At 37.8% G+C, this 15010-nt stretch overlaps 1 protein-coding gene across 4 annotated transcripts in view; it reads left to right on the plus strand.

Annotated features, from left to right (window-relative positions):
• LOC306853669 (phospholipid-transporting ATPase 11C-like) overlaps nucleotides 1-15010 on the plus strand; it is a 76199-nt gene that overhangs the window by 44706 nt on the left and 16483 nt on the right. For all 4 annotated transcript variants that reach the window (XM_079391244.1, XM_079391245.1, XM_079391242.1 and 1 more), the window contains exons 4-12: nucleotides 7534-7614; nucleotides 8430-8537; nucleotides 9672-9800; nucleotides 10127-10215; nucleotides 10982-11032; nucleotides 11342-11406; nucleotides 11497-11578; nucleotides 14241-14391; nucleotides 14652-14849. In XM_079391244.1, coding sequence (XP_079247370.1) covers nucleotides 7534-7614; nucleotides 8430-8537; nucleotides 9672-9800; nucleotides 10127-10215; nucleotides 10982-11032; nucleotides 11342-11406; nucleotides 11497-11578; nucleotides 14241-14391; nucleotides 14652-14849 — 954 coding nt within the window. The remainder of the gene's footprint in view (nucleotides 1-7533; nucleotides 7615-8429; nucleotides 8538-9671; nucleotides 9801-10126; nucleotides 10216-10981; nucleotides 11033-11341; nucleotides 11407-11496; nucleotides 11579-14240; nucleotides 14392-14651; nucleotides 14850-15010) is intronic.

The raw sequence follows: 15010 nt of genomic DNA on the forward strand, positions 1-15010 counted from the left end.
AAGAGAGAGGCGGGGTCAGCAGAGCTCATTAGCATTTAAAGCAACATGGACTATAATAGCTTGCTAAAAACAGAGCTGATTTTGACAGGTTTAAAAACAGGTTAATTATTTTTTTTGTATAGAATATACAGTGCAGCAACAGTTCTCAACCTTTGTGACCATTGTCCATATTTCAATATTTGTGGTTCCTCACTTTCTCATTTTCACATGTGGCCAATTAAGACGTGGCGTCTAGTCTCACTAAAGGTCTGTGTTAGTATTTAGTAACTCACAGGTTGTGTGTTTGCCTCTGTAAGTTGTTTCGGCGGTAACTGATGTGTTCAGCATTAGCTTTGGGAATTGGCTCCCTTGAGGCGGCGGTTAAATGGATGGTGTTTTGCGTCTACGCGGTGGAACTAGCGAGGTGGGTCTGGCAGTGATGGGTGGGGGTGTTTTGTATGAGCGTAAAAACTACGAAGGGGCAGCACTTCATCAGAGAACTGACTGTATTTCATTACAGTCGCTGATGAACTGTATCAGTGGCACTGTCTGTTACTGAGCGATCCAGGGGAATAAACTCCCATTGCACGTATGTATATGTGTGTGTGTGTGTGTGTGTGTGTGTGTGTGTGTGTTAAAAACAGAAAGCAAAGGAAAGCATACTGTAGGACAGACTGCCCTCAGCACTTTGGGCCGCATCTCTCTTAATATTTTTAATCGAGTGGGAAGCCGCAGTGGGCTCCATCCAGATGGGCCTTTTATCAATTTATTAAATCAAAAAAACGATGTGCGGGGCCGCTGCCCCCCACAACATCCATCACTTGCAGGAGCCATGAGCGCATTAGAGCGTTTTCTGCTGACCGAATCCCAGACTCAGCCCTGGCTCCCATGGAGAAGGGTCAGTCTCAGAGAGAAAGAAGAAAGAGAGGAGAAACCCACCTGCCACAGGGGAAACCAGGGATGGTATTCACAGGGGTCAGGTGCTTTCTTTTGGTGTTTTTATGCTTTCGTTACAAAAGTACCTTTCTGAACTGCTGAATTTGTTCAACTCTGCTATCATTTACTCACCCTGTTTACTCACACCTGTTTTCCAAACCTGTATGAAAATGGTAAAAACCTGTTAACTGGTTAACAGTGAGTTCCTTTATTATATGCAGTAAAAAAGGGGAAAAAAATTTAATTGAACATTTCATGTCCTTTTTTTGTTTTACTTGCAGTGATATACTGTTTTATTGCACAAATAACATTCATTAAATTCCATGTGTAACACTTCACATTTGTTTGATGGTTTTGCATTATGTAATTATGGCAAGACAGTCGTTTCCTACAATCAGTAAATAGTTACTGAAAACATTTCTTGTTACTTTGGGGGGAAAAAAGAACAAAAAAAAAAACAAATAAAAAATGTAGTTTTACCGTATTTATTTTTTTTCCTCAACTGGCCTCAAAACATTGACTTTCATTGCATGGACAGAAAATCACTGATGCATTTCTCAAATATCTTCTGCGTAAAGAAAGATGACAAAATGATGACCGTTATGAGTGATCTATCCCCTTAATGTTGCTTTATCATGATGGTGTAGCAAATTAGCTAGAAAAGCCCTCTTTCTGCTCTTCCTCTTTCTTTTCCTGACGGCGGTGCCACTAAACAGCTGTCAGCAGACACCTGGCAACTGAGAGATGTTTAACGCATGATGGGCCACTATTGAAAGATCTTGTTTCTCGCTTGTTTTTCACGGTGCGGCGTGTCGATTTAGCATAAGCTGTGGGGCAGGATATAAAGATGCCTGAGTGCATTTGGGTTGGTCTGCAAGCTGTAACTTGTGGCTGTTAAGTAACTGCTTGCGTGTGACATGAGGAGTGGGAGGCTGCATGATTGGCTGGATAGCAAAGCGGTTTAGATGACGTCTAATGGCAGAGTCCAAAAGCGAAGTACGTGTGTGGATGTTTCAGATGGGTTGTTTGGGATTATTTGGTCTTAGACTGAGTACGGGCTGAAAGCACTTTTTGCTGTTTGTGTTGAGTGTGTGTGTGATCGGGATGATGGGGATTATTAGCTCTGAGCTGAAGTGCTGCTGGTCTAAGATGGGCTTTCACCTTCTGAAGTCCTGCCGGCTTTACAGTCTCTCCCTACAGGAATTTTGGCACCAACACGGCACACATGGCATCTTTGTTTTTCAGCCCTTTCTGCAGTGACGATGCCGTTTCTCACTGTGGTGTGTGGTTTTTGTCAGCCTCTTTCAGCCAGGCCCTGCAGGGTGTGAGAGGAAGACGCAGTGTGGCAGTAGCTCATAGGATGGACAAAAATTTCACACCTCTGTGGTCTTGACTTAATAACCCACCCTATTTTTTTTTATCTTCCACAAGCACAAACATATAGCAAGTATTAATAACACCAAGTGGCTGTGACCTTAAGTTCTCTCTACTGCGTGACAAACCGCTCATGTTAAAGATAGACTGGTGTTTAGTGTTTTCAGCAACTGGATCTTGGATGTTCAAATTCAAGCTATCGTGGTTCTGATGTGACGCATGTTTTTCATGTCCAGTTGCATTTTTTAAAATACTAACAGTAAATTAAGTCCTAAATTACTAGAGGTCGACCAATAGTGGATTTTACCGATACCGATAGCTATGTTTGACCACACTGGCCGATACCCATTAATCAACCAATAATTTTTCAAATGGATACTGAACGATAAACTATAAAATAGTGCTTTACTATTTAAAAAAAAAAACAGTACTGAACCATACTTTGTAAATGAATTAAAATAGTAATTTTAATTATTATATTGATCATTAAAGTTAGTTCATAGTTTATTAACTAATGTTAAAAGAAGAAACTTAAAAATGTATTACTAATATTAAATGTTGAAATTAATACAATCTAACAAGAAACAATACGTATAGCCTACGGCTTACAAATGGACTCTTATTGTGAAGTGTTACCAATTCATTTCAACAGTCATGCTTAAAGGGTTAGTTCACCCCAAAATGAAAATTCTGTCATTAATTACTCACCTTCATGTCGTTCCAAACCCGTAAGACCTTTGTTCATCTTCGGAACATTCTTCTCCATTCTTCTCTACCATTCTTCTCCCCCGAGTTACGTCTTCCATCATTTTGGAGAGTACCTAAGAACGTATTTGACATAATCAGCGTTGTTTACGTTCGGGGGGGAAAGCACGTGCATGAACGTAATCTGCGTATTAAGTAGGGCTGCAACAACTAATCGATAAAATCGATTATTATCGATTATGAAAATCATCGACAACGATTCTCATTATCGATTAATCGGGTCTGCCCACAGTGTACGTCCAACTTCAGATGGTTAGTCAAATTACGGCACTGAATAATGCATTTCTATGGACAAAATGCATCTAAAAATAGTGGAGGAAACAGAATGAGATTCTGCCGGAGAAGCACGTGATCCAAGCTGCCCAAAACATGATAATTCTTTATTTTAAGCTTTAAGTTAATGCATAAGAGTAATGGCTTGCCCTGTCAGGCGCTTTGACAGATGCGTGTGCGTCCTCAGCGCAAAAACGTTCAGTTTACGGTCATATCCTTATCTATAAATGCCACAAATTCACGCGAGCATTTCCATTTTTGCATAAAGGTCCGTCCTGACAGTCTGTGTTAAGTTTAAAATACCGAATGAGCGCCGGCGCGGCGGGCGCGCGCACGCGCGTCAGACGGACAGAACACAGTAGAGAGGGAGACAATTAATAGGCTTTTCAGCGCAAACATATCCACTGTGCTGAATTATCTGTTGTTGAAAGTTAATTTAAGGTTTAAAAGTCAACATGCAGTGCGAATATTTTATGAGAGTAGGAACTTTAAAGGGATAACAGCGTGTAATTGTCTGTCTGAATATAAACATGAGACGCTCCATAACGGCCTTTTACAGGATAAAGAAATGACGAGGTGACTGTGATCAAAGTAGTTCCTGCAGAACATTACTCTTACCTGTTGGTTAACACTGAGTTTGTGTTTTTATTCGTCTTTATTATTATCTTTATTATTTTAATTTTTAATAGAGGTTTAAACTATATTCAATTTTTACAATGTTTAACAAATTTATGTAAGTTTAACAATGTGTTTATGTAAGGTTTGTGCCACTGCTGCTCTAAAGTAACAGTATTGGTGATAACCAAAATCATTTTCGGCTTTCTGTACTGGTTAGTACTCCAATATGTGTAAGCTCTTTAGTAACAGTAGTAGGCTATTTTTAATGCTATAATATCATTATTGCTGTTATCTATGAAAGAAAACCAGAGCACTTATTTTTTCTTGTATTTTTTTATTTGAGTATTTTTTTTTCGCGATACCCAATTGCAGTCAAAAAGTACATAAACAATACCAGCAAGAATGCAAGCTGTTATGAGGCCATTTTTTATTATTATGTCCAATAAATGACAATAACATTTTTAAATTTAAACAAATTTTTGACAAATTGTCCAACTGTGGAGGACACCAGGACTAAAATGATGTTTATTATGCATTTTGGGAGACATTACAATTGAATAGGAAAATAAATTATATATCTATTTTGTTATGAAATATTAGATATTATTATGAAAATCTGGCCAATTATTACTCCCATTATGACAATTATTTTTTCAACATGCTGTCCCAACAGCAATCCATTAATATGCAAATTAGATACAGTATAGATACACTGTGTTTAAAGGGAAAACCAGTTTATGGAAATTTGTACAGACATATTGCATAAAACAAAATGGTATATCAAATAATTTTGTTATATATTTTATAACATAGTTGAGAATCATCCTTAAACAAAGTTTAGAAGAAAAAAATCCTGAAACCTAAAAATGTATTGGTGATTTAAAAAAAAAAATCCCATTGTTTTTGCCTTTTTGATGTCTATTCATGCCATTTTATTTTTAGGAAAACTTAGTCCTAGTGTCCTCTACAGAGGACATAGAAAAAAATATTAATAAAATATGATTTTTCAAAAATGTTAATTTAATTTTTTTTTCTAATGCTCTAAACAATGTAATGACATGAAAAAATACTAAATTCACAAAGCTTTTTTTGGGGGGGTCTCAGGAGGATATATATATATATATATATATATATATATATATATATATATATATATATACACACACATATACACACACACACTGCCGTTCAAAATACTTTTAATGTTTTTTTTTTTATGTAATTTATTTCAGTGATGCAAATCAGAATTTTTATCAGCCTGATTTATTATCAATGCTGTTCTTTTTTAGCTTTCTATTCATAAAAGAATCCTGAACAAAATGTCACCGGTTCCAAAAAATAATTAAGCAGCAAAACTGTTTCCTGTTGAAAAAAACAGCATATGCTGGTTAGGTATGTTTTGAAGCATGGGATGCTGGTTTGAGCTGATTTAAGCTGGTCCTTTGCTGGTTTATGCTGGCCCTTAGCTGGTTTAAGCTGGTCATGTGCTGGTCTGACCACATGACCAGCTAAGGACCAGCATAAACCAGCATCCCAGCTTCAAAACATACCTAACTAGCATATGCTGTTTTTTTCAGCAACACTGGTAATAAATCAATATATTTGAATGATTTCTGAAGGATCGTATGACTCTGAAAACTGGCGTAACGGCTGATAACAATTCTGATTTGCATCACTGAATTAAATTAAATTATATTTTAAAGTTTAATTATGTATTCTAAATGTATACATGCATATAACCTCTGACACTGAGAAGAGTGAATACTCCTCACATGACCGCTACAGAACATCTGAACATAACGACACAAATACACATTGATGGATCTTCTTCCGTCTATTCTGCAAAATGTAAACAAGTGTAGCCTTTATTTCTGCAAGCGCAAATATTGTGAAAATATCAATATTCATTTTGTCTAGGCTAAGGCATTTCGGGCATTTCGGGTTTGGCAGGTGTTCATTTCATACTCTGTGACAGCTTATTTAATGAATAAATTATACATAGTATTTAATGTGTAAGGTACATGTACAACAAACTGGTAATGTAGTGGTATCGTGTACTGTAATCGAATCTATACCTGTGGAACTGACAGCACACGCAGTGTTCATCTAATAAAGATCTTCATATAGCTAGCCTTTGCAGATTTGCTTTCAACTGACTGTAGATCCAAAGCCACGTCTTCAACGCTCTTGATGTTCTTAAACTTTCTGTTACAACACTGAGTGAGAACCGCTTCAAACGACTCGGCGCGTGCGGCAGTGACCTGAACGAATCATTAAAAGTGATTCGCGAACCGATTCACTGGTTTGATCAAGCCTTTGAAAAGAACTGACTCAAAAGAATGAATCATTCGCGAACGGGCATCGCTCATTGCCCAGAGAAAAAGTAGACGGCGTGTTTGGAATAAATTGAAGTATTTTTAACTTGTATTGCATTAAGATAAAGTAACGAGAGGAGCGTCGCCCACAGTAACGAAGTAAAAGTACCCATTTTTAAATATACTCAAAGTATTAGTTACCCAAAAAATTTACTCAAGTAAATGTAACTCGTTACTACCCACCTCTTTCTGGAATCGATGAGTTTGAATATCCTTAATTTACAAAAAGGAATTTACAGATTAAACATTTAAATATATGTAAATTAAATACGTCACATTATACGGCACAGTTCAAAAGTTTGGTGTTGGTAACATTTAAAAAAAAAAAAAAAAAAAAAAAAGTTTTTAACGATCTCCTTTATGCTCACCAAGGCTCAGTTTGTTACTCAAAACAAATTTTAATTCAAAGTAACTGTTTGAACATATTTTAGAATGCATTTTATTCCTGTGATGCAAAGCTGAGTTTTCAGCATAATTACTCCAGTGTTCAGTGCCGCATGATCCTTCAGAAATCATTCTAATATGCTGATATGATGCTCAACAAACATTTATTATTATTATCAATGTTGAAATCATGATACAATTTTTCCAGATTCTATTATAAATAGAAATTTAAAAAGCAGCATTAATTTTAAATACTTAGTCTTCGCTGTTACTTTTGATAAAAATAATGCAATCTTGGTGAATACAATAATTAAATTGCTTAATTTTTTTTTACTGATCAAATACTTGAATGGCAGTGTTGTGTGAGAATAGTCTCGCCTACCAACCTGCCTGTGCAAAGTTCCTAATTTCAACTCCTGCCATGACCATGTAAGACCAATAATGTTTTTGCTTGATACTCAAGAAGGGACATGAAGCAACTATCCATAAAATCAAGTCAAGTCAGCTTTATTGTCAATTCAGAGAATTGAAATTGCATTACTCTCAGACCCTTGGTGCATACAGTTAACATTAAACACGTTCAGATACAGATAAATACAGTTTAAACATATGTACATATATGTTTAAAATATTGTTGATATAGAGATAAGTACACCCACAGGAATTGTAGCTAACAGATAGTTAGAATTTCATTTGCCGTGAATGGTAGCATCACTGATGGGTGCACTTTAAATTTTTATTTAAAAAAATATTTATTTTTTTTTCCCCTTTTTGGAAGTGATTCTGAAATTCAGCTTTGTTAATAATACATACATGTCTCTTCTTATAGGTTATTGTTGATACCCCAACCAGCCCCGTGACCAGTGGTTTACCTCTGTTTTTTGTCATCACAGTGACGGCCATCAAACAGGTTGGTTTTATTATGTTCTGAATATGCTCCTATCTCTCTATATTACTCTTTAGCTATCACTAAGTCACTTGGGCCCAGTTTCACAAACAGGGCTTAGCTTAAACCAGGACTAGGCCTTAGTTAAATTAAGATGTTTTAATTTGATGATAACTTTTACAAAAATGCCTTAGAAGAAAACATTAAGGTGTGCATCTTGACACAGAACATTAACACTGAGATATGTCAGAGCAAGATATTTTTAGCCGAGACAGTTCAAACATGCATTTTAGTCTGGGACTAGCTTAAGCCTTGTCTGTGAAACCAGGGGTTGATGTTTTATAGCCATGTGTCACTGTTTAAATAATGCTGACCCCTTCCGAGAGTCCACCTGACCCCGGGGGCCATCTCTCACAGACAAAACAAATGATGCGGGGGCTTGTCACAACACAGCGGTCCTCTCGCAGCTTTTGATGTATTGTTTTAGGATCAACTTTTTCCACCGGCCTGCCGCAAGCTTTTTTGTAAAGCACAATGGAAGGTGGACTTCCTTCCAGATATCTGTGGCCTCACACTGAGAGGAGCTCAGGCCTTACTTGGGCTTTGAAATAAGAGCCCAGGGGACTGTGTGACCCCAGCCCACTTTGACTTCAAATGACTCCACTCCCTCAGCTCATTCTCACAGTTTCCATTATTAATACAGACCTGCTATATGTGATGGAAATTCTCAGAGAATTGTTTTATTTTTGCATGTGAGATGATGTCACTCCTCATTTGACCCTCTGTGGTTTTCACACACACACTGGCATACTGTTCTCACATTCTCTGTCTCTCCTCAGGGTTATGAGGACTGGCTGCGGCATAAAGCAGACAAAGAGGTGAATAAGTACCCGGTTACTCTGTTAGAGGACGGCCAGTCAGTGAAGAAGGAGAGTGAGAAGATCAAGGTACCTTTTAGTTGCTGCACCCTCGCCAAGTCTTTCATATAACAGGCAGCGTGAGAGCCGGGTGTGGCAAGCTGCCGTACTTTGTGGACAAAAAATATGCCCACTAGGGGCGTTCACAGCTGGGAGTGTTTCCTTGCTGTATATGGAATGGAAGGAACGTGTTGCACACTGTCAAAACATTTAGGGTCACAGATGTTTGGAAGAGTTTGCCAAAACGGCTAGCTGAATGTCAATTAATTTGTGTTGTAGCTGATAACCACTTTTATAACCATACACTACCGTTTTTAATGATTAATTTTTTCAACAAGGCTGAGCCTGATCAGAACTGACACTAAGGGCATTCATAATGTTAAAACATATTTCTATTTGATGTAAATGCTGTTCTTTTGAACTTTCATCAGAGAATCCTGAAAAATATTAAGCAGTGGAACTGTTTTCAACATTGATAATAATGAGAAATGCTTCTTGAGCAGCAAATCAACATATTAGAATGGTTTCTGAAGGATCATGTGACACTGAAGACTGAAGTAATGATACTACAAAGTCAGCTTTGCCATCACAGGAATTACATATTTTAAAGTATATTAAAATAGAAAAAACTTATTTTAAGTTGTAATAAAATTTCTCTTTATTATTGTTTTTACTCTATTTTTGATCAAATGAGTGCAGAGCATATATTTTTGCTATATATTCCCATATTTTACAGTAGATGTTATTACAAATGGCAATCAGGAACCCAAACACTCACTTAAGACTCTTTTACATATCAAGAATAGAAATATTCATCAAAATGGTATTTTAAAATGTCACTAATATTAATTATGTTCTACAGCCCCAAATTAGACATCAAGTGGTGGCCCAACATGATACCAAAATTGTTATTTGTATGTCAATTTTAATTAATATTACCAATAATTACAAAGGCACTTAATATGCAAACTTAATGACATTTTAAAGAAAAGGTGACCGTTTTATAAAAACAGCAGAATCTGTTTAAAACAGGAGACACATGTGGTAAAACTTCATTTTACCTCGAGTTTTTAGTATTTCCATTATATATTACTTGAAAATTATATATTTTTATTACAGTATTTGCACTTGGTCTTGCGTTAATGTCAATGTGCTTCTGGTTAGGTGGGTGATGTGGTTGAAGTGGTGGAGGACGAGACCTTTCCCTGTGACCTGATTCTGTTGCAGTCCAGTCGAGAAGACAGTACTTGTTTTGTCACCACAGCCAGCTTGGATGGAGAATCCAACCACAAAGTGAGCTTATGCACTCAGTCTTATATCCTTTCTACTGTTTTTCTTCTTGTAATCACAAATATAATTGTCTTGATATAATGTAGATTTTAATCTATAGTTTTTGCTTTCAGAATTGCCTAGAGTGATTTCTGTTCAAGTATAAACAGAATATGAGATATGGATTCATATACCATTCCTTTACTCTCCTTTAGCCAAAGTCTTTAAATAGGGTGGCCCAGATCTTGTCATAATCATCCTTCTGCTCTTAGTCTTTCTCCCACTTCCATCCGTCTGTATTTGTGTATACAACATGACCTGGAATACTAATTTGCCTGTCTTTCCTGTAGACACACTACACAGTGCCAGAGACAGAGAAGGACCTGCAGGCTCTCACTGCCGCCATCGAGTGTGAACAACCCCAGCCTGACCTCTACAAGTACGAACTCCTCTAGCACAAATACTCACTTAACCGAAATCCCTTTCGCTGCCTCATGGTGAAGCAGAAGGCATTGCGATCGTTCTTGAATATGTTAAGTCTAGTGTCAGCTCAGCTGTTCTCTTTAGGTTGTTTGATTTCAGATCAGCAGCTAATGGTGTGATTCCATGGAAGAGTCGGACACTATCTAGCCTTTCTGTTTGAGCATAAGAACAAACGGACCTTGAAACAAACACAATGTGCAAGTTTAGAGAGGAAGTCCTTGGCCTCCAACCAGCAGTTTAACTCAGCAGCACCCCCTATCGTTAAGCACATCTCATTAAAGCCTCTTTAGACGAAAGAACATTTGCAGTTATGATTTCTAGAGCACCAGATGTCGCCTGCTAAAATTCAGTCTCTAAAAAAAAAACCTTCAAAGGGCTGTTGCCAATATGCCAGACTGTTGGGTCATCACCAATGAGCATCTTCCTTGTAATTGGTTCATTTCGTACAAGACTCATTTGCATAAGTGTACTGTACTAGAATACAGATATTATCATCAAGCCTCTTTAATGGGGAAGGAGTCTATATAAGATGAACGAATCGCTAATGCATGCGCATGATGGCGATGGTTCTTTACCTCCACTGAATGTTCTCATTTTGACCTCATCAAGTACTCTGATTAAATTCCTGGGACGTCTGTGCATTCATTCCGTGTGTGTTTGTGGTTGAGAGAACATATATGAGCGTGTACGTGCTTGACTGGAGCTTGTTTGCCCTATTGCAGGTTTGTGGGTCGAATGCACATTTACAAGCCGGAGCAGGAGCCAGAAGTAAGGTGAGACCGTCTTTGGTCCGTTCCCATGGGCCCACTATATCCCACAGTACCTCCTAGTCACTTTAGCTCTGTCTTTTCCCATTGCATTAGCCTCTGATCATTATTCCATCGACCCGTAACGCCATAGCAGCATTAAAGTAAAGCCGGCCTGGCAGCTTCTCTACGCCGTGTCCTTCACGAGAGCGGGCCAGGCCAAACCGGCCTACATATTTCCAGCAATGCTGCTCATTAGGAGCCACTTTAACGTGGGTTTGGATGCCAGGATGTGTCTTTATTGACATAATTGTTTGTTTTTATGGTTTAATTTAGATCTTTGGGCCCAGAGAACCTTCTCCTAAAAGGTGCTACGTTGAAAAACACCAAGAAGATTTATGGTAGGCCCTTGCACCTTTTAATTAGAGAAATTTTTAATGACGAGGAATTACATTCCCCAGAATCACTCTTTGCTGCTTTCCCTTTTAAAGGTGTCGCAGTATACACAGGCATGGAGACGAAGATGGCGCTCAACTACCAGGGCAAATCTCAGAAACGATCAGCTGTTGAAAAGTAAGCGAGTGAGGAGAGCGGGATTATACTCTAGTGTGCAGCAGTGTTGAGGAAAGTTACTTTTAAAAGTAATGCATTACAATATTGCGTTACTCCCTAAAAAAGTAACTAATTACGTTACTTAGTAACTTTTTATGGAAAGTAATGCGTTACGTTACTTTTGCGTTACTTTTTAAATATGAGCAGGGCTTGTTTTTAATACAAGAAAGTTCTAATCATAGCAAATGTAAAAGCCCTTTCACACCAAAAAGTGTAATGAATAGACCTCAGGCTGAAGGAAGAGTAAATTCACGACCTGTGCAGTAGAACGCAGGAGAAGAAGGTTGAACACTCTTCAGCAATAAAAAAACAACGAAGTACAATTGTTAGTTTATCTAAAGTCATTTTTGCTGCTTAGTATGGTTGAACTGGATCATATTCTGATGCATATTCTTTTTGCGTCATATTCTGAGTTTGCATTTAATTAATTTTGATGAATACTAAATTAGTTTTTTGCGAGTGGGATGAATTAATGCACATTCACATTTAGTCTATAACTACAGTAACAGAATGACAGCGCACTGTCAGTCAATAAATGGGAAAAAAGTAATGCGTTACTTTACTAGTTACTTGAAAAAAGTAATATTATTACATAACTCGCGTTACTTGTAATGCGTTACCCCCAACACTGGTGTGCAGTCATGTTGAAATATTGATTTTTGGATTATTAGCAATGTTAATTTGAATGATTTTATATTGATTGCAAATACCAAGATTGATCTGTGTGATTTTTGGTGGATGTAAAAATATTATCTCCACATTAATATTCCTGAATCAGTATCAAATCGAGTGAATCAGTATGATGTGAATCAGAATTCATTTAAATTAATAACGTCTACTAAAATTCATAACTAATATATAATTATCTACAGTGGTGTGAAAAAGTGTTGGCCCCCTTCCTGATTTTTAATTATTTTGCATGTTTGTCACACTTTAATGTTTCAGATCATCAAACAAATTTAAATATTAATCAAAGATAGCACAAGTAAACACAATGTGCAGTTTGTAAATGAAGGGGTTTTTTTATGAAGGGAAAACAAAATCCAAACCCACATGGCCCTGTGTGGCTGCCCCCGAACCCCCCGGTAAAACATAACTGTGGTTTATCACACCTGAGTGCAGTTTCTCTAGCCACAACCAGGCCTGATTACTGCCACACCTGTTCGCAATCAAGAAATCACTTAAATAGGACCTGCCTGACAAAGTGAAGTAGACCAAAAGATCCTCAAAAGCTACACATCATGTTGAGATCCAAAGAAATTCAGGAACAAATGAGAAAGAAAGTAATTGAGATCTATCAGTCTGAAAAAGGTCATAAAGCCATTTCTAAAGCTTTGGGACTCCAGCGAACCACAGTGACAGCCGTTATCCACAAATGGCGAAAACATGGAACAGTGGTGAAACTTCCCAGGAGTGGCCGGCCGACCAAAATTATACCAAGAGAGCAGCGACGACTCATCCAAGAGGTCACAAAAGACCCCACAACAACATCTAAAGAACTGCAGGCCTCACTTGCCCCAGTTAAGGTCAGTGTTCATGACTCCACCATAAGAAAGAGACTGGGCAAAAATGGCCTGCATGGCAGAGCTCCAAGACGAAAACCGCTGCTGAGCAAAAAGAACATAAAGGCTAGTCTCAGTTTTGCCAGAAAACATCTTGATGATCCCCAAGACTTTTGGGAAAATACTCTGTGGACTGGCGAGACTAGAGTTGAACTTTTTGGAAGGTGTGTGTCCCATTACATCTGGCGTAAAAGTAACACAGCATTTCAGAAAAAGAACATCATACCAACAGTAAAATATGGTGGTGGTAGTGTGATGGTCTGGGGCTGTTTTGTTGCTTCAGGACCTGGAAGACTTGCTGTGATAAATGGAAGCATGAATTCAGCTGTCTACCAAAAAATCCTGAAGGGCAATGTCCGGCCATCTGTTCGTGTCCTCAAGCAGGAGCGAACTTGGGTTCGGCAGCAGGACAATGATCCAGAACACACCAGCAAATCCACCTCTGAATGGCTGAAGAAAACCAAAATGAAGACTTTGGAGTGGCCTAGTCAAAGTCCTGACCTGAATCCTATTGAGATGCTGTGGCATGACCTTAAAAAGGCGGTTCATGCGCGAAAACCCTCCAATGTGGCTGAATTACAACAATTCTGCCTAGATGAATGGGCCAAAATTCCTCCACAGCACTGCAACAGACTTATTGCAAGTTATCGCAAACGCTTGATTGCAGTTGTTGCTGCTAAGGGTGGCCCAACCAGTTATTAGGTTTAGGGGGGCAAACACTTTCACACAGGGCCATGTGGGTTTGGATTTTGTTTTCCCTTCATAATAAAAAACTTCATTCAAAAACTGCATGTTGTGTTTACTTGTTTTATCTTTGATTAATATTTAAATTAGTTTGATGATCTGAAACATTAAAGTGTGACAAACATGCAAAAAAAAATTCAATATATAAATATTTATAAATTTAAATAATAATAAATTAAAAAATAATAAGTGAATCAGGGAAACTTTAGTGATGTGTGCTAAAAATTGCATCTTATTTTGGCATATTTATATGGTTTTATATGTACGTAACATAATTAAGTACATATGATCATGTGTATGTTTTCTCTTCTTTGCAGATCCATCAATGCCTTTCTGCTGGTGTATCTGTGTATCCTTATCAGTAAAGCTGTTGTGTGTACTACGCTAAAGTATGTATGGCAGAGCAAAGAAGGTCAGGATGAGCCCTGGTACAACCAGAAAACTCAGAAGGAGAAAGACACTAATATGGTGAGTAGTCTGTGGATTTCACATCTGACCAATTTGAACGATTACATGGATCAATTAGCAACTCTGTCTATATCATCAGTCATTCTTGATACAATTAATATAAATTATGAGCTAATCTGGCCTCAGGTGTCTGTGGTCAGCTCTTACACAGATCTTACTTAATAAATCATAATTAGGGATTAGCTTTATGTTTAACCTTTGCTGTTCCAGACATTGAGTCTTTGAAGAGACTGAATGCAGGTGTTCTGTCTTTGTTTCAGTATTTGAAGATGTTTACAGACTTCCTCTCCTTCATGGTCCTCTTCAACTTTATAATCCCCGTGTCCATGTACGTAACCGTGGAGATGCAGAAATTCCTCGGCTCTTTCTTTATCACTTGGGATAAAGACTTCTTTGACCCGGAGATCCAAGAAGGCGCGCTTGTCAACACTTCAGACCTCAATGAGGAACTTGGCCAGGTTAGACACTTTGTTCAGACCTGAGCTCAGATCTGACTCTTTAGCTATTTGTTTTCATATGTAGAATGTGTTTCAGATGATTTCAGAAGTCAACCATGATTTGAATAAATCTGAGCTGTCCCTGGCTCTTCCATGGGTAGTGAGGTCATAGATCGCCCTTG

The sequence above is a fragment of the Barbus barbus genome (assembly GCF_936440315.1).
Source record: "Barbus barbus genome assembly, chromosome: 33".
Classification (NCBI taxonomy): Eukaryota; Metazoa; Chordata; class Actinopteri; order Cypriniformes; family Cyprinidae; genus Barbus; species Barbus barbus.